Below are 27,982 nucleotides of genomic sequence, written 5' to 3'. Positions count from 1 at the left end.
CACGGAAATGATATTTACGAGATAGGGCTCAAGCAGGTACTGAAGTTACATGAGAAAGTGGCCCAAATGCCAATGGCCCCCACTCCTTCCACCTTATCTTCTCTTTCCCAGCCCACAGCTATGGCATCTTGAGGAGTTCTTTACAATCAATTGATGGAGGAAGAGAAAACTCAGGCCTGGTTTACAGGTGGTTCTGCATGATATGCAGGTACCACCCAAAAATGGACAGGTATGGCACTGCAGCCCCTGTCTGGGATGTCCCTGAAGGACAGTGGTGAGGGGGAAATCCTCCCAGCGGGCAGAACTTCGAGCAATGCACCTGGCTGTTCACTTTACTTGGAAGGAGAACTGGCCAGAGGTGCGTTTGTATACTGATTCATTGTCTATTGCTAATGGTTTGGCTGGATGGTCAGGGACTTGGAAGGAAAATAATTGGAAAATTGGTGACAAAGAAGTCTGGGGAAGATGTATGTGGATAGACCTTTCTGAGTGGGCAAAAAACATGAAGATATTTGTGTCCAATGTGAATGCTCACCAGAGGGTGACTTCAGCAGAGGAAGATTTTAATAATCAAGTGGATAAGATGACCTATTTGGCAGATACCAGTTAGCCTCTTTCCCTAGCCACTCCTGTCATCACCCAATGGGCTCATGAACAAAGTGGTCACGGTGGAAGGGATGGAGATTATGCATGGGCTCAGCAACATGGACTTCCACTCACCAAGGGTGATCTGGCCACAGCCACTGATGAGTGCCCAATCTGCCAGCAGCAGAGACCCACACTCAGTCCCCAATATGGCACCATTCCCTCAGGTGATCAGCCTGCTACCTGGTGGCAGGTTGGTTACATTGGACCCTTCCATCATGGAAGGACAGCAACTTGTTCTCACTGGAATAGACGCATACTCTGGATATGGGTTTGCCTTCCCTGCACACAATGCTTCTGTCAAAACTACCATCCATGAACTTACAGAATGCCTTATCCACCATCGTGGTATTCCACACAGCATTGCTTCTGACCAAGGAACCCACTTTGCAGCAAATGAAGTGAGGGAATGGGCACATGCTCATGGAATTTTCTGGTCTTACCATGTTCCCATGGCAGAGGCAGCTGGGTTGATAGAACAGTGAAATGGCCTGTTGAAGACTCATTTATGGTGCCAACTAGGCGGCAATACCTTGCAGGTCTGGGGCAGTGTTCTCCAGGAGGCTATGTATGCTCTGAATCAGTGTCTACTCTATGGTGCTGTTTCTCCTATAGCCAGGATTCATGGGTCCAGGAATCAAGGGGTGGAAACAGGAGTGGCACCACTCACTATCCCTCCTAGTGATCCACTAGGAAAATTTTTGCTTCCTGTCCCTGCAAGCTTAAGCTCCGCTAGTCTACAAGTCTTTGTTCCAAATGGAGGAGTGCTTCCATCAGGAAAGACAACAATAATTCCATTGAACTGGAAGTTAAGACTGCTACCTGGCCACTTTGGGCTTCTTATGCCTCTGAATCAACAGGCGAAGAAGGGGATTTCTGTACTAGCTGGGTTTATTTATCCTGACCATCAAGGGGAAATAGCACTGCAACTACACAATGGAGGTAAAGAAGAGTTTTCCTGGAATACAGGAGATCCCCTAGTGCATCTCTTAGTATGACCATACCCTGTGATTAAAGTCAATGGAGAACTACAATAACCCAATCCAGGCAGGACTACCAATAGCTAAGAAACTTTGGGAATGAAGGTTTGGTTCACCCCACCAGGCAAAGAACCACAGCCTGCTGAAGTGCTTGCCGAGGATACAGGGAACATGGAATGGATTAGTGGAAGAAGGTAGTGATAAATATGAACTACGACCACATGACCAGTTGCAGAAACAAGGACTATGGTGGCATGAATATTTCCTCCTTGTTTTGAGTATGTTTATATTTGTCTGTAAAGCAAATATCTTTGTTTTCTTCTCTATCTTATCCCCTTATCACATAACATAAGATATATTGTTCATTTTGCAGTATTTAAGTTAAAGGAAATCAATTTTAAGAGAGTTAATGTCACCCAAGTACTTGCACCCAATTCTGGAAAGATTTAGTGCATTTCCGGTTGTATGCAGGATAGTGGAGTATTGTCAGGCAAAATATGTCTGTTTTGTTCTCTACTTAGAGATGAAGTATGGTTTAAGGTGATGTGTATAACTTCCAAGTTGACAAGGGGTGGACTGTGATGGTTAGGTTCATGTGTCAACTTGGCCAGGTGATGGTGTCCAGGTGTCTGGACAAGTAAGCACTAGCCTGTTACTGCAAGGACGTTTGTAGCTGGTTTAATAAACCAGAAGGCTGGTTTATTAAATCATCAGTCAACTGGTTGCAGCTGTGACTAATTACATCAATGAAGGGCATGTCTTCCACAATGAGAGAATTCAATCAGTTGGATTTAATCCCATCAGTTGAAAATTTTTTAACCAAGACGGACAGAGGACCTTCAGTTCTTCGGCTAACCAGAGAAGTGTTTCCTGAGTTCATCAAAGTTGCCAGTTCGTTTCCTGAGGAGTTCACTGAACATGTTCATTGAAGTTGCCAGTTTGCTGCCTGAGGAATTCATCAAACATCTTTATTGGAGTTGCCAGTTTGCTGCCTGCCCTGTGGTATTTGGACTTGTGCATCTCCACAGATGTGTGAGATACTTTCATAAAATCTTATATTTAGATATCTCTCGTTGATTCTGTTTCCCTAGAGAACCCTAACTAGTACACCATACAATCCATCCAGTGTACAATCATTGATTCACAGTATCATCACACAGTTGTGCATTTTGGAACATTTTAGAACATTTTCAATACTCCAAAAGCATCCCATACCCCTTATCCTCTATTATTCATTTAATTTTTGTCCCCATTTTTCTACTCATCTCTCCCTACACTAGATAGAGTGTGAGCCACAATGTTTTCATAATCATACAATCACACCATGTAAGCTACACAGTTATACAATTGTCTTCAAGAATCAAGGCTACTGGTTTGCAGCTCAACAGTTTCAGGTATTTCGTTCTAGCTATTCCAATACACTAAAAACCAAAAAGGGATGTTTATAACACATAATAATAACCTCCAGAATGACCTCTCAACTCTCTTTGAAGTCACACAGCCACTGAAACTTTGTTTCATTTCGCTTCCCCCTTTTGGTCAAGAAGATTTTCTTAATCCCTCAATGCCAGGTCCAGGCTCATCCCCAGGAGTCATGTCCCACATTGCCAGGGAGATTTACACTCTTGGGAGTCATGCCCCATGTAGCGGGGAGGGCAGTGTGTTTTCTTGCTGAGTCGGTCTAGAGAGAGGTCACATCTGAGAAAAAAAAAGAGGTTCTCTGGGGGAGATTCTTAGGCACAGTTTTAAGTAGGCTTAACTTCTCCTTTGCAGTAGCAAGCTTCATAAGGGCAAGCCCCAAGATCAAGGGCTCAGCCTTCTAAATTGGTAGTCCCCAATGCTTGTGAAAACATCAGTTTAATATTTCCACATTTTCCCCCAGTCCTTCAAGGGGGCTTTGCAAATACATTTTTATTCTCTGCCCAAATTACTCTGGGATGTATCAGGGTTTCTTATAATGTTTAGCCAGTTTCCTCTTGGCAGATTCTTGGATCGTTTCAGTCCTTTGCTTTTAGAAACACTGTTCTGGTGAAAAACCTTGCACATCTGCCATTTTGCAGGTGTGTGAAAACATCTCCAAGATAAATTTCTAGAAACTGGATTTCTGGATTGAAATTTATCTGCACTTGTAATTTTCAAAGGCACCACCAGGCTTCCCTGCATATGTTGTACCAGCTCATAACCTGTCAGCAGTGTATTTCCCCACATTATCCCTGTTCTGGTTTGCTAATGTTGCCATTATGCAGAATACTAGACATGGATTGGCTTTTATAAAAGGGGTTTATTTGGTTATAAATTTAGAGTCCTAAGGCCATAAAAGTGTCCAAACTAAGGCACCAACAAGATGATAACTTCACTGAAACACCACTGATGGCTTCTGGAACACCTGTTAGCCTGGAAGGCATGTGGCTGGCATCTGCTGTTCCTTTGCTCCTGGGTTGTGTTTCAAACTGGCTTCTCTAAAATGTCTCTGGGCTTCTGTCTGCATCTCCAAGCTTCTCCAAGCATAGCGTCAGCAACATCTCTGTCAGCTTCCACTCATCTAACATCTATGTGTCTTGGGTTAGCATATGCTGAGGTGTTTTCCTCTCTGCCCTCTGTGTGAGCTCCCTTTAAAGGACTCCAGTAAACTAATCAAGACCTACCCTGAATGAGCAGGGTGAAATCTCCATGGAAACATTCAATCAAGTGGTCACACCCTAATAAAAAAGATTAATAAGGCTGCCCTCACAAGACTGCCTTAAAGAATATGGCTTTTGGGGGGACATAATATATCCAAACCAGCACAATCCCCAACAGTTATTTTCAAACTTTAGGAATTCTGACAATGTGTTAGATTAAAATAGACGTCTCAATATGATTTTAATTTTCATTTCTCATATTATGGTTGAGATTGGACCTCTTTTTTACATTTTTCAGGAGCCATTGTGTTTCTTTTTCTGTAAACTGTGTACATATTCTTTTGGCCATTTTTCTAGTGGATTGTGGACCTTGGTAGCAGTTACCAATTTGTAGGAGTGATTTGTATAATAAACTCTTTGCCTTCAAAATGAGTTGCAAACATATTCTTTCTCTTTGCCATTTGCCTTTTTACTTTTCCAACAGGGTGTTGTTTTCTCTCTCTCTCTCTCTCTCTCTCTCTCTTTCTCTCTCTTTCTCTGTGTGTGTGTGTGTGTGTGTGTGTGTGTGTGTGTGTTGTTTGGTTTTGTTTTTTGCCGTGCAGAAGTTTTTGTCCTTTGTTTTTTTTCTGATGTCGAATTTCTCTTTTGTGGCATTTGGATTTTTGTGTCTCACACCAAGGATATAAAACATCATGGTATCTTAATGCTTTCAAGTGGATTGAAACATGAAGCGACTTCTCCACAGTGGTGCTTTGAGTACAGCCTTAGGCAGCAAATTTTATTTCTGGCCCTGGGTAACTCCTGTGTTTCATGGGTCTCCTAAGCCATGTAGGGAATCTGGGTCATTGCTAGAACTAGATCAAGTTAACCTCACATCTTCCATAAAGTGGTATTTTACAGGGAAAGGAAGTAAAAGGAGAACATTGAATGATCATCTGGCTCTTACCCCATCTCTCAGCAAGCTTTATTCCAAGAGATAGTCTCCAGTAGAAAGGGCTTTTGTCCCCAGTATGCTCCAGGAGTTAGTGCTTGGGTGACAGAACCCTGTGATGGTCTCCAGGGAAGGGTGACCAGACCTTAAGGGCTATTTCCTTCCATTGATTGTACAAATCCCACTTACGTTACTTCTCTACAGGGACAAGTTTCCTGATCTCTGGAATCTAAAACTGTCCTCCTTCACAATGAGGAGAACTTGGGAGTCTTCTCTACATTTCAGCAGCACAAGCCTTGTAGATTTTTTTCAGAATGAGATGCTAGCTAGTGGTCTGTCTCTGTTAAGCCTTGCATTTTCAAAATGGGTGTAAAAAACATTTGCTTAGCATAATTTCCCTCCTTTTTGGAATAGCCAAGCTAGAAGAAGGACAGCCTCTTGTTGAGTGTGACCGGAAATGACATCACCACTCCTCCAAACAACGAGCTGCCTCCAAGCCCAGAGAAGAAAACAAAGGTAAATGCCAAAATGGTGGGTTATCTTCTATTGCTATAATTTTTTAAAACATAGTATCTTCTGCTATTACTGGAATTATGAAGGGAATTTCTTTTTTTTCTGAGCTATTAGGAGTCCTCAAACTTGGATGTGCTTAGAAAATATTTTATATTCCCATTTTACCATAGTGTCCTAACTCAAACCTTAAACTCTCTGCCTTTTACCCTATTATCTTGAATATCTGTAGAAATGTTCCCTAAAGGTTATTTCTTCTAACCTACCAACAGCAACAAAGAGTGGCAATTGCACAACTACTCCGAAATAGATTCTAAAATCTGCATTCATTGAAAGGGAACATACATTTTTAAGGTGGAGCATAGCTTAAGACACATATTGGTATTTATTGCAAAGCTCAATGCCATACTTTAATGTGGTCTTAAAACAAATGCTGATGTTTCCTCCACTGAAACATAGGTAATAGTAGCTTAATCACCTACAAACAGTTTTCTTTATAGAATTCTTGCAACTGCCAAACAATAAGTAATTGTTTAAAGCAGTTACTGAATTTAAATCTTCAGGAGACAAACTGCCGAATTTGGGGCACTGTCATTAAGACACAATTGTCAATCTTGTTAACTCTATCCTTGTCTCAATCCACTATGTACCAAACTCAGAAGAAAGGAATGCTAATTTTCAGTTGTGTCTATCCTCACTGCTTATAAGTTTACTTTGAATTGTGCCATTTATACTTTTCTTTCATTTGTTTTTATTCTTGTCTGTGTGTTTAATGTTGGCCTTTTAAAAATAAAACAAAAAAAACAACAAATCAACCTAAAGCCTTTGGCCACCACTCAACCTGCAAAGACTTCAACATCGAAAGCCAAAACACAGCCCACTTCTATCCCTAATCAGCCAGCTCCCACCACTTTTGGTGGGTCGAATAAAAAACCCATGAGCCTTGCTTCAGGCTTAGTACCAGCTGCCCCATCTAAACGCCCTGCTGCCACCACTGCCAGGCCTTCCACCTTGCCTTCAAGAGACGGGAAGCCAAAGGTAAGTAGTCACCTAAGTACCATGCTTCAAAAAAGTTTTCCCCTCTGAGTGTCAGATAGAAAAGCTCTTACTGATAGACTGTGGAATCTGGCTGGTGGAATTGGGAAGAGGCCAGAGAAGAGGGGGAAGGATGATTTGAAAATCGTTTCAGGGTGCAGCCCATTAATTCAGCCTCCATGTTTTGAATCCCTTTTACACTTTTTACCCTTCCCTGCCCTGGTTGGAGGCAATCACTGTACCATCTATTTTGGTTCCTCCTCATTTCTCCCAACTATTTTTTACTATTTCCCTATTTAAATGCTTGTTAACCAGTTTCTTCAACCCCCATACCAATCACTCTGTTGTTGTTTGGTTTGTTTTATTTGCTCTAATTCAGATCTTTGTCTTTCTCTTCAATCATATTGCATAAGTGATTTTTACCCATTATTTTTGTGATATAATTAGCTTCTAGTATATCCTGGCAGATTTCAGCATCATGTGATGACTTAATTTGCTTTGGCATTCGGCTGCATCTCCCTGGGCTCCTTGTAAAAGTTTCCAGTTTTCTGTGTCACCCACACACACTTTCTTGCCACAAACCAGTCACCCTTGGAGCAGCATTAGCTTCTCAGGATTCCTCCAGGAGGAGAGGGTGGGTGGAGGCTGTCGCTGCCTTCCTCAACAACGCTCCTAACCTCATCATCTTCTTTTACTTGAGAAGGACCTTTAGCTCAACCTGATGCCACTCTTTAAATTTAGGGTGGGTATACTTTCCTATGTTAGAATGTCTGTCTTTTAATTTAATCTTTTAAAAATCTGATGGAACCTAGGAATTCTACTCTAGGTTGAAACTTCAGCCCAGAAATAATAGACTAGGAATGAAAAAACCTCATAAAACTTTCCCTCAGATCCTCACTTACCCAGTTTGCTTCTTTTCTTCATATTTAGAAAGCAATTTATTTGAATAAGCGAGCAAAGGGAAGGTGACAGGAGGCATGTCACAGCTACTACAGGACAGTTCCTCCAGCAACAGATCCTGGGGGAGACAGAAGGAAGCAGGAATGGGATCCAGTGAAATTTCACTATATAATAATAATAATCATGAAGTATACTGAACTAGTTTCCTAACATACATGAACTCCTTTAATTCTCTCTTTCACCAGCCCGTGATGTAGATGTTAGTATCTTCATTTTAGAGATAGGGAAGCTTAAGCTCAGTTAAACAACCATGCAAAGGCCCAGTCCTTGCAAGTGGCAGGGCCAGTATTTGAACCTGGATCTCACTCTGCTGCTGATGCTCGGGCCTCTCACTCTCTGTGGCTTTTGACCATGCTGCTTTTGGATAGCATTTTCAGATACAGTTAGTTTATCCTTTTTATGGTAGAAAGATTTCTAAAGGCAAACAAAAGGAAAAACCTATTCAGTAGAAATATGAATACTTCAGTGACTGTAGCAGAGGAGAAAACATAAATTGAGGAACAGGGAGTAATTCTGGTTATGAGGGGAGGCTGATTGATTCTGCCGTTTGCTGAGGCCAAGAGCCTCACATGTCAACAATGTGACATCCTTTATAGATTTCCATCCCTGGTTTTTCTGGCATATTTTATCAATATTACTCATATTAGCAAAGTAATAAGACCCTAATAGAGTATTCTGAATCATAGTCCTATTACTAAAAAGTTGAAGAATACCCCAGATAGCATCTGGTCTAGTCCTCAAATTTTAGAGCAGTCAGAGACAGAATCCCTGGGCTCTAAATCCTACGATATGCTTCAGGCAGAAGTGGAAGCAAAATCAATTCCCTGGTTCCAACTATAGGGTTTATACCACACTGAGGGCCTTCATTTGTGGAAAAGGTCATTACCCTACATTTCCAGATTAAGATTTTATTTGTCAGCCAGCCCCTTCATTTCTGAGCACCTGCTTAGCTGAAGTTCTACGTAAGCAATATCCTGATCGTCTTCCACCAACAAAGTGCCCTCAGTGTGGCAGTTTCTCTTGGAGTGAAAATGTTGAGTCTGCTGTACCTGGGGTTTGGCCTACTCTCTTGAATAACATGGTCCGTCTGCTTATCCAAGTGGTCTTTTCATCCCCTTTTCCTGTAGAATCCAGGCTAAAATTACTCCTTCCCCTCCTCATTATTAGCAATGTTCCGAGCCATCATGTAAGAGAAACTAGAGTGCCCAGGATGCCATGCGTCTTGCCCTCTGTCTCAGTTCATGGCGTGTGTTGATGCTCCCCGTTCTGTCTGTCAAGTTTGCACCATCCACCTGGCCCTTCACATTGTCTCGGTGCTGGCAGAGACTCCTCATCCTCTGCTCCCTAAAGTCAAACATTATGAAGGCTGGACCTTAGAGATGTTCTGTCCCAACCTCCTTTTTCCAGATGAGGAAATAAGCTCAGAAATGCCCAGTGATTCTCCCAAGAGTGCACTGTGGGTTAGGGGCAGGCCTGGGGCCGAACATCAGGATGCTGAGTCCCTGGTCAGCATTCACTGGTGCGTATTAGCCACAACACAGCTGAACTGGACTGAAAGTCAAGTTTAATTTTTGGTTTATTTGTGTGTTTATTTAATACAGGTATCTTTGGCCAAGTACTTAATACATTTGATTTCACTACATTACATATATTAATATCTCATATAGTAGATTCTGAGGCAGACATAGGTTGTGGTGTGTGTGGTATACTTTCCAGGGCTATTCATTCTCACTTGTTCCGGGTGAATTAAGACAGTTTGGCTCCCCATTTCCTGAGCCCAAATCACAGAACACCCTATAAGTCCAGTTTTTCCCTTTGTCTGGAGAATTTCAATCTTAAGGTTTTTTATATTTGCCTGTCAATAGCTGCCAAACTGCGGCAACCCCGTTCTCTGGTGCATGCTTGTATGGAACCATCTCTGTGGCATGGCTTCCTGGAGCTCTTGCTGGCCCGCAGCTCTTACTCCCACTTTTCTGTTACCAGCCTGTTGCCGAGGCAAAGACTGCTGAGAAACGGGCTTCACTCTCCAAGCCAGCCTCTGCCCCGGCCTTCAAACCTGGCTCCAAGAACACCCAGACTGTCCCAAAAGCCACAGCAGCTGCCACTCCTGCCTCAGCTGGGCCAAGCAATAGGAGCCCACCCATACCCCTGCCCAAGAAGCCCACTGGTGAGTATTGCCTTTCCTTCCCTCCATGGGAACCAGTGGGGAGGAGAGTGCGGCCTTGTCTTTGCCCCAGCCATACCTCCAGCCAGCATCACAGACACATCTGCTTATGCCCCAGGCTCACTGAGGTACACTGAAAATTTGCAGTCTGATAGGTCTAGTCACTTATCAAGCCTGGATCTCCACGTAAAGTTAAAAGATCTATATGTTCAGGAAAAGTCTTGAGTGAAAGGGATTTTCACGAACTCCCAGGTAGAATTAACTCTTCCCTTCACAGTTACCCACTCGAATCTTTGTTAGTTACCAACGCTTTGTGGCCATGGGCTGGCACAGTAAGAAACAGGCCCTCAATTGCACAGCTTGTATTGATAACTGACTTCCAAGCCCCAAGGCCTGGTCTCATATATGCCTCAAGGGCAAGGACTGTGTGTGGCTACTTAATTTACTACTTTATTCCCAGAGACTAGCGTAGTCTCTGACTCAAAAGGAGCACTCAAAAATTGTTGAATGAATGAATGAATGTCAGCATTGGATGAGCCACTCTACAAGTTAGTTTATATTTGTGCAGCCATCAAGACTGATGCAAAACCTGCAGACATCAAGAAGATGGCTGCAAAGTCTGCACCAGGTAATGCCCCATCCCCCACTTTGTGGAATCCTAATTGAACCCCCATCTCCTCTGTAGCTGTAAGGCTCCCTTTTTCTCTGTTCTTTGAACCCTTTGTTCTCTCTCACTCCTACTTTTGCAGCTGACTCCAGTCGCACAAAGAGCGCTTCCACCAGTTCTGTGAAGAGAAACACCACCGTCACCAGAGCAGCCCCCTCTCCAGGAGTGGCTGCCAGCCGAGTCAAGCTCACGCCCACACCTCCACGGCCCTCCAGGACTCCTTCCATGGACAAGAAGCCCGTGTCAGCCAGGCCCAGCCCTTCTGCCCCCAGGCTGAGCCGTCCAGCTGCCAACGCTTCGGCCCCCGATTTGAAGAATGTCCGCTCCAAGGTCGGCTCCACGGAAAACATCAAGCATCAGCCTGGAGGAGGCCGGGTGGGTCCCAGGAGCTTGGGGCCCTTGGAATGCTGGCCCCTGCTTTCTCCCTTGCCACATCCAACTAGTGTTCCCCAGGCATGCCCCAGTCCTCACACTAAACCAAGGGACCCACCGGAAAAAGGGGGGTAGTCAGGACATCGGATTCAGTGTCCACCAAATGTGTGCCTGGGCTCCATGGTGGGTTTCGCATCTCAGCAGCAGGGAAGTGGTGGGCTGAGCTCTGGGCTTTCTATTCCCATCTCAATCAGAGAGGCTCTTGTTCTGTAGCGTGGGGTTTGGCCATGTGTTATTGTTTGGAGGCAAAGGGTTCTTCTTCTTTAGAGAACAGAGGAAGCCTCTGAGACTCAGTGAAGGTGAGGGACACTGAGTACGAGTTCTAGAATCAGTTTTCACGGTTTGTGTTACCCTTGCCCTGTGAATGTCACATAGTCAGAAGGTGGAGCACTTCTTCACTCCACAACACTGTGACTTGGGTTGAGAATCTGCCAGACAGGTGACTAGGGCATCCTCTGTGGCTACGATGAGGTACTGCCGCGAGCCTCTGGTTTTCCTACAGGAAGGACAGTATTGAGCATAGTGAAAGAGAAAGGCATGACAGGCCACAGCATGTCACTTGAGGGATGTTCTGGTTGCATCCATCCCAGAATTAATTTTTAACTTCTAGGAACCACAGGGACTCCGAGCGCAAGAAAGTGGTAGCAAAAATCCACCTGAGAATGTTTAAGTCCCTGGAGCCTTCTCATGGCCTACCTCATTCTCTAGCACTTAAACCGACTTTACCCCCAGGGTGGGATATTTAAATTGCTTCAATCCAGAGCTCTTAAAGAATTGAGGAAGGACAAAAATGAGGTAGACGTGCCAGAGGAGCCTGAGCTCCAGCGTTTAGGAATCAGATTGGGAGGCCTGAGCCTAAGAATTTGTACAGTTGGGGAGTGAAGAAGATGTCACTGTGGCTGCTGCGTGACTACGAGAGGTATTGTGTGTTCCTGGTGCAGACCAGGGCTCATTAGGAAGAGGTTTTCTTGCCAGTTGTTTAAGAATGGCATTGTCAAGAAGACAGGACACAAGGTGTATAGTTGGGAGTTTCTTGGGGGGGCTTCTGTATTCTGTGGGGAATTCTTCAGCTGAGGACTGCATCATTTGCTCGGAAGCAAATGAAGGAAGCAGGGTCCTCTACCTTCTTGAAAAGGCCCAACAAGAATTCTCAGTCCTCAACCCTTAGAGCCAAGGCCTTTGTGTCACTCAGTTCCAAGGGGGCCATTCACAGCCAGCACAGTGTGACTAGTGCCCCGTGATGGCTCTAACTGCAGCCTGCTAGAGCCTGTTTCCTCTGCACGTGCACCTCACAGGCACAGGATTAGGTATCGGAGGACTGAAGATGGTGTTTCATCCCAGAAGCGAAAGTGAGTCTAAACCTAAACCTCCACCATACTCTGCCTTCTGGAGCCTGAGACTTATGTGCTGAGGCTGGGCGTGTGGAAGCAGCTGAGGCTGGGAGGCCCATCCACCAGATGGTGTCCAGAGTCTGGTTTGGGATGAGATTCTACAAGTACATGCTACATGGTGGATCCAGCAGCCCCTTTCACCTGTTTGCATTTATTCTGAGCAATGTCCCTTCCTTCCTCTTGGTATCAGATCTGTGTCCCGTCAGCCAGCTGCTCAGTGATTCTCAGAGCAGCCTTTGCTTCCAAAGAGTGGGTCTGGCTGCCACAATTCCAGGCCCCAGATTTAAGGCAAATGCCCTCCCTGGGTGGGCACCAGTTTAGATTAGTAGGACCTCTGCTGAGAGGAACCACAGGACCCTGTGCTCCTGGGAAGAGAGAGCAGCAAGGCGGTGGGGCCATGCCCGGGTGGGCCTCAGGAATCTGCTGCTGTGAATCCCACACCAGCACCCACAGAGCAACATCACATGGCACCTGTGCAACATCAGCTTCTGTCCTTGTGTTTGTGTCTTCACTCCCTTTCTTGTGCTTCCCCAATTCATTCTCCTGTGCTCCTCCACACCTGCTCTGCTAAAGGTGGGGGCAGAGTTTAACAACACTCTTTGTTGGTCATTGTAATCATGTGTGGACTTACCACCTACCCTGTGTCGGTTCTAACCAGTCCTCTCCCCTTGTGTTGTTTTTTTCTGTTCTCTAACACTCCAGGTCCAGATAGTCTCCAAAAAAGTGAGCTACAGCCATATTCAGTCCAAGTGTGGTTCCAAAGACAATATTAAGCATGTCCCTGGAGGTGGTAATGTAAGTATGAGCTCTGGCCGGCTGGTGTCTGAGGCACAGCCTGCCATGGGGTCCACTGGGAAGGAGGCCACCTGCTCGTGCAGACAGAATCACAGCAGCCTGGACCAGGGCTTTCCCCAGGAAGCAGCAGTCTAAGGAAGTGAGGGGAGACCGTGATGCATCTCCAGCTCAAATGTTTTAGACCAGAGCTTTCTGGTCTAAACCACAAAACCACAAGCCAGTGCTGCCAATTTGGTGTCTTCTCACCCCTTTTGCTGGGAGACTTTAGGTTCTCTTCCTGCTGTCAGAGACCTGGTCTGAGGGCAGCAGTCAGCCGCAGGCATGTTCCCTGTCTTGAATCCACTCATAAAATCAAGCTGGGGCCATTGACAAGGCTATTTTTGCAGGAGAACAGGAGCCTGGGGCAGTGCCTTGCAGGTCCCAGAGCCCTCAACAGGGCACATGCGCCCCGTGCACTCTCAGAAGTCCAGATTTTCCAACGGCCCATCCTTCAATCCCTGTATCACAGAATCAGGGAACTAATCAATACTTTTCTCTTCTCCTCTTTCTCTGCTTTTCCTTCATCTTTCTTACTCTCATTCTATTTTGTTCTCTTTCTAATCTTTCTCCTTTTCTCTCCTTACCTTCTCCCTTTGTCTTTTCAATTCCCTTTTCCACATCTTCTCCCTTCTCTAATCTTTTTATTACCCCTTTGTTTTCTTTTCCTCCCTTTGCTTTTTACTCCCTTGCCTCTTCCACCCTGTCATCCTTCCTTTTATCATGCAGCTGTTCTATAACAGCCCTAAGTTCTGTGTTGGAGACTATTCCATTTTGCTAAATCTTCTGGAAATGCAATATACCAAAATGGATTTGCTTGTACAATGGAGGTTTATTAGTTCACAAATTTACAGTTCTAAAGCTGTGTAAATGTCCAAACGAAGGTATCAAGAGGTAGATACCTTCTCTGAGGAAAAGGCCAATGGCGTCTAGAACACCTCTGTCAGCTGGGAAGGCACGTGGCTGATGTCTGCTGGTCCTTTGCTCCCAGGGTGCGTTGCTTTCAGCTTTGTTCCAGTCGCTTTCTCCTTAAGCATCTGTGGGTTCCCACTTAGCTTCTCCAAGGCAAACTCTGGCTTCATCTCTTAACTTAGAATCTCAAATGCCTGGGTCTGGAGTGGCTCTGAACTCTCCCTCCCTCCCTGAGCTCTCTTAAGGATGCCAGTAAACTAATTAGACCCACCTTGAATCGGCAGGTCACACACACCCTGTTCTAGTTTGCTAATGCTGCTGGAATGCAAAACACCAGAAATGGATTAGCTTTTATAAAGGGGGTTTATTTGGTTACACAATTACAGTTTAAGACCATAAAGTATCCAAGGTAATACATCAATAATCAGGTACCATCACTGGAGGATCGCCAATGGCATCTGGAAAACCTCTGTTAGCTGGGAAGGCATGTGGCAGCATCTGCTCCAGAGTTCTGCTTTCAAAATGGCTTTCTCCCAGGACGTTCCTCTCTAGGCTTCAGCTCCTGAAAAATGTCACTCTTAGTTGCTCTTGGGGCGTTTGTCCTCTCTTAGCTTCTCTGGAGCAAAAGTCCGCTTTCAAAGGCCATTTCCAAAATGTCTCTGTAAGCTGAAGCTCCTCTCTCAGTTCCTGTGCATTCTTCAAAGAGTCCCTCTCGGCTGTAGCAAGCTTGCTCCTTCTGTCAGAGCTTATATAGTGCTCCAGCAATTAAATTCAGACCCACCCTGAATGGGGGGGGGGGCAACACCTCCATGGAAATTATCCAACCAAAGGTCTTGTCCACTGTTGACTGAATCACATCTCCATGGAAACACCCAGAGGATTCCAAAATCTAATCAACACTAATATGTCTGCCCACACAAGATTGTATCAAAGATAATGGTCTTTTGGGGGACCGAATACATCAAACTGGCACACACCCCCATGGAAATAATCTAATCAAAAGGTCCCACCCATAACTGGATGGGTCACATCTCCATGGAAACAACCTAATCAAAATATCCCACCCACAATACATCTGCAACCAAAAGACTAGATTATAAGTATATGACTTTTGTGGGGAACACAAGAGATTCAAATCAGCACAGGGACACAGAGGTGACTCCAGCTCCCAGGCAGGTCCTTGTCTTATGAAGAGGCAGGGTAAAGTATCCTTGTCATTTAGTGTGGTAAGAACACCCCATGCATTTTCTACCACACTCGTCCCTGTGGCAGTGCCCAGACAGAGCAGCACTCTGCAGTGCTGTGCCCAGGGCATCTCAGGGAGTTCTCTGTCCACAGCCTCAACCCTTTCCTATTTCCCCAACCCTTCTCTTCCAATGCCAAGATTGAGATTTGTTCACTTCCTTCTCTTCCATCCTGATCCAGACAAAACCCTGCTGTGCTTACCCTTCCCATTTTCAGGCTCTGTCTCCCCTCTTCCCTCTGGTCACTCCATTCTACCCTTGGACTACAAACACCCCCTGAGTGGACAGTTCTACGCTGAGGAGTGCAACCACAGAGCAGTCCTTCCTTGCTTCACACAACTGTCTCCTGCTGCTTCCGCCTCCCTGCCCTTCCCTCACTCACAGCTGTCACTACTCCATGGGCAACAAAACAGCTGGTCCATGGTCAGCTTGGTAGTTGGCCAAACAGTAGCCAGCTAATGTAGGATCAACTGAGGGTGGGTGAGGCTTTTAAACATGGTGTCTAGTTGAGGCAATAAAGATCTAGGCTTTGAGGGACCCCAGCAGACACTGGCCCTCACTTTTCCTCTCCCGTGTTTGGCCTTCATGGAAGCAGAAGGTGAACAGGGGATTCTGAGGGAATTAGGTGTTCTTGTGCACGTTTGATGTAGAAATGCCTTGGCTGTGCAGTATTCATAAGAGCTCTGAAAACTGCCCTCATTTATTGTTGAGCTACTGTGGTTTCTCCAGGCTGCCTAAGCATGACTTCAAGATTTTTTTGAGGAGGGGGACTATACTTTTAGGAGCATTTTCACTTTTAGGAGGCCTCCTTAAATAACAGAGCATTAGGAAACCACTTGAAAAGCAGTGCTTCTGGTGGGAAGATATGGGTCACAGCAACTGGCCAAAGCCTGCACTGAGGTGCTTTAGTTCCTTCTATAACCCATCAGCCCCTTCATAAAGCCACCACAGATAAACACACATTTACAAATAGTCCACTGTGCAGACAGAACAGCATCACTCTCGTAAGCCCCCCACCCCATCCCCGAATACAAAGAATCATACCCAAAAGAGAAATTCACACTTAGAAATGGGATGATAGGCTTGGAGGAGAATCCCACCCAGGTAGTGTTCTGAAGATTCCACCACTCCCAACCCCACCCTAGACAGACAACTCACCCCTTGATGATAGCCAGGAAGACATCATGATATGCTGACTTGTCCACCATAACAGCTACTTCTGTGGCTGGTCCCTGTTTAAAAGTACACAGATCCTTTGGTTCCATTTCACCCTTGCCAGAAGGGCTCTGTATATGTAATGGATTCCAAGACCTGGTTGCAGTTTCATTTCAGTGAGCAAATATTGATATCTGCAGTAGGCCCGAGGGTCATTCAGCACCACTGGGGCAGACTTGCATGAATACCCAGCTAGCGCAAACTAGAGCAAGATACAGTGGGTGCTGTGGTTGACTGTGTATCAAGAAGAGGACCACAGGGAAGACAGTGGCTTCTTCTGGCTATCAGGCTTCACAGAGCAGGGGTCATCAGCCTTAGCCTTTGAAGGATGAGAGGGGCAGCTCCTAGGCCAGACAAGCAGCATATGGCTCCCTGAGGCTGGAACAAAATTGGAGGGCGGTGGGAGGCAGGAGAAGAAAGAAAGGAGGGGAAATCGTTTGGAAACAGATGGGAGCCAACTTTACCTGCCTGAGGAGATCGGCTTTATCTTGGAGGTAGGGGCATTAAGTGAATAGGGCACAGCTAAGTTTTTTAAAACCTTCTTAATACGGAAAATTTCAAACATTACAAAAGTAGAAATAAATAGTAAAATGAACTTGGTGTACCAGCTTCGATCATTACCTATACGGCCAATCAAGTCACAACTATATGTGCCAACCCTGATTATTAGGAAGCCAGTCCCAAATATATCATTTCATCTGCAAATATCTCACTATATAACTTGAAAGATAGGGAATCTTTTTGTAAAATATTAGAAACATAACCCACTAACATGTCAAGCAGGTTTGCTTATTTGATCAGGATCTAAGTAAGGTCCATAAATTGTAATTGGTTTACACGTCTCTTAAGTCTCTTTTCATGTTGTTTCTTTTATTCTACAAGTTCCCCTTCCAGCTTTTATTTTCTAACTTTTTTTTTTGAGTGGTATGTCCTAGTATCTGGATTTTGCTGACTACATCCCCATACTTACACTGCACATTCTCTTTTGTCCCTTACTTGTTTTCTAAATTGATTCACTTTCGATTGTTCTCCCCAGATTTGGCAAAGACTGTTTCATAGGTCACGTTGTTTTTCTGTCAGGGAGCACATCATGTCTTGTTCTTCTGATTGTCTCTCTCTTTGTGATGTTGGCAGCTGTTGGATCCATGAATTCATTAGGGGTGTACAGTGGTGAGACTCAGATTCTAGTATGCCTTTTTCATTGTTAGCAAGAATAAGTCTAATAAAGCAAAACTCTCCTCATCAATTATTCTTTGACTGAGGACTATGCAAGAGGTAAAGACATGCAGGCTTCAAGTGGACAGAACATTCTATCAAGAATGTGTGGAATCAATACCTTGGAGAGAGCCCAGGTCTTAGAGTGATCTCTGTTAACACCTCACTAGTGGTCTCAGGATCCCCATTTCAGCTTAGGGATGGCACAGGATGAGCTTGTCACCATTGCCGCTGGACATGCAGTGGCAGACTGGCTTGTTTTAAGCAGCTGTCAGATCTTTTGCTGGGGAAGGCCCTATGTTACCTCTGTGAGGAACAAGAGTGGGGAGAAGTATAGATGAGAACTTCATGGCCTTGTCTTCTTGAAACTGGCCATTTCTTCCTGCGATCAATATAAATGAGGTACACTGTTCCTACCCTAGACATAGTATTTATAGCAGTTTGAACACCAACTCTGTAGCTGAGGAATTCCATATCTCAACAGTATGTATTTAGGGAGTTGCTTACATTATCATAAATTATTTTCATTTTGGGGACACCTATAATATCAGTGGGGTGAACCACAGATTGAGGAGAAAAAGAAGAAATTGACCCCAATTAGAAAAATTGGCAGCCTTGTTGGAAAGCTGAGCCAAAGTGGGGACTCTGTGTTTTGATTGTAGTTTCCCCAGCAGTAGCAAAGCACTCAACATATAATAGGACCTCTGTGAGTACTGAACATGTGTAGCAATTACTAGGCAATTCTTGTGTTGATGGTGTCCCTTCAAGAGACGATGCAAAGAAGAAATGGGCTGAGGCTAGAGCCAGGGAAGGCTTTGGAGAAGGCAGCCTTTGAGCTGGGCCTTGACGGATGGGAGGAAGAAGGTAATGAGCTTGCCAGGCTAGAGACCAGTGTGAGCAGAGTCCTCGAGGCAAGAGTGAGGATGGGTCAGGCAAGCTGATGGTTATGGGTAGTTACTCTGCCAGGCTTTCTGCTGGGAGTGGGAATACAAAAATACACCACATCTGCCCTCCTGAAACGTGGTAGACACCATATTTCCTGACACAGTAGAAAAGAGGACAGGGCCCTTCTAGGTACATAGTTAACCATGTAAGGGCAGTGTGGTGAAATCCCACCAGAAAGGCATGACAGAACCGCTGGCACAGCCAGGCTCTTCTACAGTAGAAGGAGCAGTGAGGCCCTTGCAGGGAGCCTGGAATCCCCATCCCAGGAATCATGCCTGTAGGTGTTGTTTCCTGATTTTAAAATTTCTTTTCAGTCCTGGTAACAAGGTATCTTTCCAAGGTTCCTGCAGGGCAGATATTGATAAAAGTCTCTTGGCCATTTAAAAGCACAACCATGGAGAAACTAAGATGGTGGCTAGGTGAGACAGGGCGAAAAAACACCTCCATGAAAAACAATAGCTAAAAACCAGAAAGTGACCCAGAATACCGGTTACAGCAATGCGCCAGCTGGACGAGGTCTCCTAGTTCCAGAGGGGCCGTATACTTGGTGAAATTGGGAGTCTGCATTCTGAAACAAGTGAGTAAGCTGGCTGGAAGGCCCGCAGCCACGCGGCGGTCTGGAGAAGCCAGGGTTTGGCGTTTGGAAACCAGCTGGCTCTTTAAAAAAAAAGGGAAAAACCCAGGAGCAGCTGAAGCTGCAATAGTGGGAACCACGCAGTAAAACACAGCAAGAGGGGGCTGGGCCGGCCTCTCGGTGTCTGGCCGGGAAGATAGCTCGCTGCAGATACCCTTGGGGTCAGGGGAACGGAGGGGAGAGACGGAAGCAGAAAGAAACCCCGCGGCTCGCAGCTGGCTCCCCAGAGGGCTGGATAAACTCCTGCCTGTGGCCGTGCCCACAGCCCAGAGCCCTGCCAGTTGTCCCGGAGCTGGGAAGGAGGAACTGTGCAAGGAGGAGGGGGTTGAGATGCCCTGTTTGGTCATTTTTGCTTCAGGCTGAGAGCATGCCACTGCACGGCTCGGCGGCCCGGGGCTTCCTTTGAGGGACAGCGCGCACTGGTGACGTAACATGGCATTCCCTCGGCTGAGCTCCTGGAGGATCGCAGCTGGGAAGGGGGACCCGCTCAGAGAACCCAGGGATGCTACACCAAGTCCAGTGGTTTGTGGGACAGTGAGAGAGAGGGTCTGGGGCTGAACTGAAATGAAGGCTTAGACTCTTGCGGCGGCCTTAAATCTCCGAGAACCTGGGGGATTTGAATATTAAAACTGCCCTTCCTCCCTGGCCACCCGTACACATGCCCCACATTCAGGGCAGATGGCTCCAGCAACACACCCAAACTGAGTTCTCCAACTGAACCCCACAAGAATCAGTTCCCCACACACCATGGGAACAAGGTTGACAACTGACTTCAGGGGTATAGGTGACTCACAGACGCCATCTGCTGGTTAGTTAGAGAAAGTATACGTCACCAAACTGTGTTTCTGAAAAATTAGATCGATATCCTTTTTTTTTTTTTTACAACTTGAAAGAACCCTATCAAGCAAAACAAATGCCAAGAGGCCAAAAAACAACAGAAAATCTTAATGCATATGATAAAACCAGACGATATGGAGAATCCAACTCCAAACACACAAATCAAGATGTCGAAAGAAACACTGTATCTCGCACAATTAATCAAAGAACTACAATCAAGGAATGAAAACATGGCAAAGGATTTAAAGGACATCAAGAAGACCATGGCCCAGGATATAAGTGACATAAAGAAGACCCTAGAAGAGCATAAAGAAGACATTGCAAGAGTAAATAAAAAAATAGAAGATCTTATGGAAATAAAAGAAACTGTTGGCCAAATTACAAAGACTCTGGATATTCACAATACAAGACTAGAGGAAGCTGAACAACATCTCAGTGTCCTAGAAGTCCACAGAACAGAAAATGAAAGAACAAAAGAAAGAATGGAGAAAAAAGTCGAAAAAATCTAAATGGATCTCAGGGATATGATAGATAAAATAAACATCCAAACTTAAGACTCATTGGTGTCCCAGAAGGGGAAGAGAAGGGTAAAGGTCTAGAAAGAGTATTCAAAGAAATTGTTGGGGAAAACTTCCCAAACCTTCTACACAATATAAATACACAAAGCATAAATCCCAGCGAACTCCAAATAGGATAAATCCAAATAAACCCACTCCGAGACATATTCTGATCAGACTCTCAAATACTGAAGAGAAGGAGCAAGTTCTGAAAGCAGCAAGAGAAAAGCAATTCACTACATACAAAGGAAACAACATAAGACTAAGTAGTGACTACTCAGCGGCCACCATGGAGGTGAGAAGGCAGTGGCATGACATATTTAAAATTCTGAGAGAGAAAAATTTCCAACCAAGAATACTTTATCCAGCAAAACTCTCCTTCAAATTTGAAGGAGAGCTTAAATTTTTCACAGACAAACAAATGCTGAGAGACTTTGCCAATAAAAGACCTGCCCTACTTCAGATTCTAAAGGGAGCCCTACCAACAGAGAAACAAAGAAAGGAGAAAGACATATAGAGAATTTTAACAGACATATATAGTACCTTACATCCCAAATCACCAGGACACTCATTTTTCTCTAGTGATCACAGATCTTTCTCCAGAAGGGACCATAAGCTGGGACATAGAACAAGCCTCAAGAAATTAAAAAAAAAAAAAACAAAAAAAAAAACTGAATATACTCAAAGCACATTCTCCAACCACAAAGGAATACAAATAGAAGTCAATAATTTTTGAACTGTAACTCCACTATTTACTTCCTACATGATATAAAATACACACACTCTAATGACAAATCAGTGGTTTTGAACTCAATGTAAAATATGTAATTTTAGACAACTATATAAAGGTGGGGGAATGAAGGAGTACAGGAACATAGTTTATGTGTTCTATTGAAGTGAAGGTGGTATCAAAGAAAAACAAGATTGATATGGATTTCAGAGTTTAATTTTAATCCCCACAGTAAACACAAAGAAATTATCAGAGAATATAACCATAGAGATGAAAAGCAGAGTTTGGGTTAAGAGAAATGGGGGAAGGGGCAATGGGGAGTTAAGAAATGAGTGTAGGGTTGCTGTCTGAGGTGAAGGGAAATTTCTAGTAATGGATGGTGGGAAAGAGCATTACAACATTCTAAATGTGATTAATCCCACTAATGGAAGGCTAGGGAGGGGGTGGAATGGGAAGATTTAGGCTGTATATATGTTTCCACAACTGAGAAAAAAAAAAAAAAAGACAGTCTAAATAGATGACAATTGAATGCTAAGGATGAACTTGGATGGGATTGGAGGATGGAGGACAGGTGGCTCAAAGGGACACAGTTGAGACATAAGGAAAAGGAAATATAGACTGTAAGCTTTGTATCATTGTTGAATCTCTTGTACTTCTTAGCTGCGCTTAATGGAATTGCATAAAAGAATGTTCTTGTTCATGGGAAGTGTATACATGAATTATAGTGTATGTTCAAGGATGTGTGCAGCTAACTCTCATATGTTCAGAAGACAGCAATAGATAATGGATGATAGGGAGGGAGGGAAAGAAACAGTGATGTGACAGCATGTTAAAGTTGGTGGACAGACCTATTGGGGATGGGGGGTCAGGGTATGATGGAATTCTGTGTATGGGGTTAGAATTGTTTTTGCAACTGTTCCTGTAAGTTTGAATTTATTTCAAAATAAAATAAAATAAAATAAAAAAAGAACAATTAAAGTAAAAAAAACAAAACAAAAACAAAAAAAAAAAAAACCATGTATAGAGGACACCCAAACCAGTCTCCAACCCCAAGGTATATTTGTGCCATGACTCATTTTGGATAAATAATTCTGAGAAGCAGTTTATCCTTTTGCTTATTCACCAAACATGGGCTGAGTGTCAGCTTAGTGAAACACCCTGTGGGGGAGGCCTGTACAGAGCAAAAAGGCAGACCTGGCATAGATTCCTGCAGATGTAGAGCTCTGGACTGCTAGGGTGGGGGCCTACAAACATATCACTGTGCCCTGTGTACTTTCCCACTGGCAGGCTGAAAACTGGGTGTGCTCCATGGGAGAATAAGGTGGCATTTCATACAAACAGATAATAAGCTTTTATTTTTCACTTTCAATTTTGAGTATTTTATTTGGAAAATCTGGATTTTTTTTCAGTGATGTGTTTTCATGCACAACTCCTGTCAACACTTAGTATGAGTTGAAAGTTTTCTCAGAGAACTTTCCAATCAGATGAAACCAATGCTGATAACTGGTAATGTAGTGACGCTAAATCTCCATTATTTTTGTGATAGCTGAAGCTTAGGAGTAAAATATCTATAAATAAAGGATACTTTTTAGTGTTGGTTAGCGGTGTCACAAAAGATCAATATTGTAAAGATACTGACTTTACCTGACTAGTTTATCATTCTAAGACCAAATCAAATCTAGATTAATTTAAAGTTCAATCATAAAATTAAGGTAAAGTGAAGACCTTAGTTAACAAATTGCTTCCTCTAGAATCAGTTGAGCCCATCAAAGCAGAATCCAGAGAGAAATACATATGGCCAATATACCATCTCCCATTGTTCCAATGATTTAAAAAGTATTTCCACCTTTTACAAATAATTTTGTCCATGGACCAGACTTTCAACCTAAAGAAAAGATTAAGGATTTAGCCCATATTGTCGAGGCCTCCAATACTGATCTCTGGAAATTCTCATTTGGTCCCTTTTCGCCTCACATTTAGCTAGTTTCTGAAGGTCATAATATCCAACCAATATTTGGATTTTTCCTGAGAATGGTTAAAGGTATTATTATTTAGGTGCTTATCTTTATCTAGGTGCTAAACCCAATATTAAAAATATCCACAAATTGGCTCTACTGGCTTCAAAAAAATGAAAACATTTTTTTAAAGTGTCTGAGACCATTTATAGTCTCATGAATAAAACCAAGTTTGAGATTTGGAATTCTTAGTCTCTCTTGTGTATCCCTTGGTTCATTTAACAGCCTGTGAAGGTCTTCCCTGGAAGGTAGGTTAAGTCAAACTCAAATGATTCCGGTTTGTTATTGTCAGCAATGTGCTACAGGACTGAACTGCCAAGACTGAGATCACAGCACTAGCTAAAAAGCTTATCTGACGATTCCAATTAAGACATTAAAAAACCCCTACTAGTGGAATAAGTGAACTCTGAATAGGAGCTCTTAACTACCAATATAAAATAGTTTCTTGCCCCTATTCAAAAGAGTTGAATTAAAAAGTAGGTATACATTCTCTCTACTTTTTAATATGTTTTTTAAAGTTTTGTTTTGTTTGTTTTGGTTTTTAAAAAGCATACCTATTTATCTACCTGCCTGTCTGTGGTTGAGGCGCTGCTGTAGCATGGGGAGAAAGGCCACCATTTAACTTTTGGTAAGTAAGCAGTGCCTTCATGCTTGCTTCCTTGAGTTCCCTCCCAGCAGGCGTCACCCACAGCACCCACTTCAGGGGGACATGGTGTGTAACGCCTCGAAGAGCATTAATAAACTTTCCCAAACACAGGTTACTAGTTCCCGTGTAGTCTGCCCAGGACCTTATGATACTTACGACATATGCCGTGTACTTGGCTAATTTCTCATCCTCTTTCAACAACCCTGTGCTAACTTTTGCCTGAAAAAACAAGGAATACCAGTGTCAAATGAACCTCCTAACTATTCCAGACAGAAAGCCTCCCCCAGTTCAGCTCTGTGTTCTGAGTTCCTCTCTCCAGCGGTTGCCTCATTTGGCCCCACTGCGGGCGCTCTCAGGGCGCCGCGGGCTTGTCGTGAAGGCTGAGCAGGAGCTTCCTGGCCTGCTCGTCGATGCTGGGGTAGAGGCTCTCGTCCTCCTTACCTGCTAGGGGACGCAGGTGCAGCCCACGGGCACCGGAATGTAGTACCGGGTGTATCCGGAGCGGCCCCCCGCGCAGGCCGGCGTCGGCCGCAGGAGCACGGTGGGCACGTAACCTGCGCGCCCAGAAACCGGAAGTCCGCCTCCCCGGACAGTCGGGTCAGGCAGCCCCGGCACACGCAGTAGGCCTCGGGCAGGTACTTGGGGTATCTCGGGGGGTCTGAGGAAATTGTGTAGACCCAGGGCGACACCCGCTGTGCATGTTGGCGGGCGATCGAGGGCCGGGACCTCGCAGGGCAGCTCGCGTAGCGCGCCTGCTCGCGCGGGCCCAGCTGCAGCGTGTGGTGAAGACGCCGGGCACGCAGGCGACCGGCCGCCCGTACAGCCGCTCTAGGAGTTCCTACCGCGGCTCCGCCCCGCTCCGGAGTCGCACCGGGCGCCCGCGGGCAGCCCCAGGAGCAGAACGGCCAGCAGCGTCCAGACCTGGGGCCGCGTTGGCATGCCCAAGACTGAAGCCTACTCCGCGCGCCGCTCTTGCCGCGCCCGGGCCTCGACGCCTCGGCTGCCACCCGCTCGCCCCCGCGGCAGCTCGTGCTGACTAGCCTTCCGAGCAAAAGGGCGAGCCCAGCCTGGCCGGCCAGGTAATAAGCTTTTAAAGAAAAACGTTAGCCTTGATAGTAACTAAAGCAGCTAAAGGAAAACATTTTTCTTCTATAAATTAGCAAGGTTTTATCTTCACTGAGAATACCCAGCGCTAGGAGGATGTGGTGAGTTGGAAAGGCACAAGCTCGGCTGGTGGAGGCCTCAGCTGTTGTACCGCTTTTGGAAAGTGGTTTGGCAATATGTTTCAAGAACCTTAAAGCAGCCGAATCTTTAACCTTGAAACAGTTGAGCATCTTGCCAGAGGGAGTTATCAGAGCTTCAAGGACTTATTCACAAAGGAATTCATTGTTGCCATGTTTACAATAGTGAACAATTGGAAATAAACTAAATGTTCCACGTTAACAATGTGGTTAGGTTTTACAGGGTATCATAGGATAGATTATTATGTGGACCTTTCTTTGCAGAACATTTGTGGGAAAATGTTTATAACATGAACTAAACAAGATATGAAATCCTATATATAAATCCGTGAGAGAAAGAATGCATTGAAAAAAGGCTGGAAGGAAATATGCCAAAATGTTATTCTACATTATCTCTGGGCAAGGTGAATTTTTGAGGTAAAACAAGAGACACGTCAGAGAAGCACTGATATTGGGTTTTGGACCTGGAAGGGTGGGTGAAGAGCTGTGTGAGCAGAGGGTGCACATTCAGGGTGAGGATGGAAAGGCCTGAGTGTGTGTGGGAAACAGACTGGAGTGGTCTGGCTGGAATTGAGGTTGGAAGCAAAGAGCAGGGCTGGGATGGATGAAGGGCTCTTTCAAGCATTTTGGGAGGTGACCCTGACCTTGAGGGGACTGAGACAGTGACTCACACAAGGAGGAAAAAAAAGACCTTGAATATGGAGAAGAAAATTATGAAGATAGCATGGGTTTGGCCCTGCATATATCCTCTCTCTGAGGCAATGATTTCTTCATGCTTTTCTCCTCAGGTTCAGATTTAGAACAAGAAAGTCGGCATCTCTAAGTTCTCCTCCAAATGTGGGTCTAAGGCCAACATCAAGCACAAGCCCGGTGAGTGGCACCTCACTTCCCCACTGGGACTCCCAGGGTTCGTGGGCCAGCCTGGCACCGGCCAGAAGCCCTCTGGCTGAGCCTTTATTATCCCACAAAGATTCATGGAGCCACCACCCACCTGCCAGGACACAGTGGCAGAAACAACACAGTTTCCCATCCCTGTCGGGGAGGTGGGCTCAGGTGCTGACATCTTCACTGGAGGAGGAAAAGCAGTTTGTTAAGGCTGCCATTTGCATGGTCATTCTCTTGCACACCTGCCATGAATATGACACTCTTGACATTGGCCTGGGGGAGAGGTACACTCCAGACTGGGGACCTGGGTCAGCCTCCCCGATGAGCGTTCCAGGAGCTAATCCTGAAGAAGCTCTGCAAAAAGTGGTGGGTGGGACTCACCTGTCAGAATCAGGAGCAAAGGATGCTCCCAAGGAGTGAAGGGTCAACCACTAACCCTGACAGGAGAGAGGGAGGCATTGTGTAAAGCCTCCTGAGTCCACAGTCTTGGATCTTCCACAGCAGCAATGCAGAGGGTCCCTGCAGCGAAGCTCAGAAAACGTCCCTGCAACCCCATGGAGGCCCCTGAGCAGTTGGAATATCGTCTTACCTTGGCTGTCACCTTAATGGCCTCATGTGTCCTGGTTCCTGAGTCTCCCATAGATTCGGGGGTCAGGATGTTTTGCTGCAGCAGCAGGTGCACTGGCTGGGAGACCTGCGGTCTCAGAAGTTCGGCCACTATAGACCAGTTAAGGCCAAGGCAAAGAAAATTTCGTTCCCTCTTGTCAAAGATGTGATCCATTTTAGAATGTGTTGTCTTCAAAGAATTTAGAAGGATCAAGACTGTTTGGCCCTTAACTAACCTACATTTTTTCCCTTCTGTATGGAAAATCCACTCTGGTAAGATACCTCCTTCCGTCGTGGTACTGAATGACTCTAGGTCTAGTGTTCGGCAGCCACTGAAATTCCAGTGTGTAAGACACCTGGAGAATTTGGCAAGAACCTGGGTGTGCAAATTTGTGATTTGAGCAGAGAAGGGTTCATGACAAGTCAAGCTGCTGGGCCTGGGTTGGGGCTGAGTCCCTGCGGGTCCCTTTCTTGGTATCTTCCAGTGAGCTCTGAACCTTGCCTTGTTGCACATTGCACACAGGTCACCGTTCCTCCTGAGGGAATCTGGATCCTGGGCCAGCACTGGTCCCGGTCTGTCCTTTGTCTTCACAGTCCTAGGGTGACACTTCTTTTTAGCTTTCTTGATTTTCTCTGCAGTGTGATTCTGTTCAAAGGCTCAGACCAACTATATTCACATCCTCTCTTCCTGTCATTCACTAGCATGGTGGCTTTGGCCAAGTCGTTTCAGGTTCGCAGCATTGATTTTAGCATCTGTAAGACAAGGCTCAGCATTACCCTGGCTGACAGGGCATTTGAGAGAATGAATGAGGCTGTGCCTGTGGAACAGTCTGTTGCCTGGTTGGCCTCCCTCCCCTCACCGCCAGAAAGGAAATTGTCACTCAGCCAAGAGAATCAGAAGCAGACATTCATCTTGGGACCTTGAGGCAGTTTTCCCTGGATGGTGTGCACCCTGCTTTGGGTGGCCCGAGCCTGGTTAGCAACCACGTGGGGCTGGGGGCCTGGCTGCTGGGCCAGTGGTGAGCCCAGGACATTGGATCGGGGTTTTTCTCCTCGAGGAGAGAAGACATTCCCACTGAACGAAGGTCGAGATTGTCACAGCGCGACTTTGAAAGGAGTAGCCATCTTTTGAT

The 27,982-nt window shown here is 45.2% G+C and overlaps 1 protein-coding gene and 1 pseudogene across 1 annotated transcript in view; one reads left to right on the top strand and one right to left on the bottom strand.

The window, feature by feature from the left end:
- The first annotated feature begins 221 nt into the window (after positions 1–221).
- The window catches only part of LOC119526726 (microtubule-associated protein 4-like), a 31,094-nt gene continuing 3,333 nt past the window's right edge, over positions 222–27,982 (top strand). Inside the window, 9 exon segments of the mRNA XM_037826102.1 lie at positions 222–229; positions 5,566–5,620; positions 5,622–5,693; positions 6,510–6,725; positions 9,666–9,849; positions 10,415–10,474; positions 10,596–10,888; positions 13,039–13,131; positions 26,147–26,228. Of these exon segments, the coding sequence (XP_037682030.1) occupies positions 222–229; positions 5,566–5,620; positions 5,622–5,693; positions 6,510–6,725; positions 9,666–9,849; positions 10,415–10,474; positions 10,596–10,888; positions 13,039–13,131; positions 26,147–26,228 (1,063 nt within the window).
- LOC119510164 lies at positions 24,470–25,056 on the bottom strand (annotated as a pseudogene).

Source organism: Choloepus didactylus, chromosome 1 (assembly GCF_015220235.1).
Source record: "Choloepus didactylus isolate mChoDid1 chromosome 1, mChoDid1.pri, whole genome shotgun sequence".
Taxonomy (NCBI): Eukaryota; Metazoa; Chordata; class Mammalia; order Pilosa; family Megalonychidae; genus Choloepus; species Choloepus didactylus.
The sequence above is the reverse complement of the archived record's forward strand: the minus strand, read 5'-3'. Positions and strand labels throughout refer to the sequence as shown.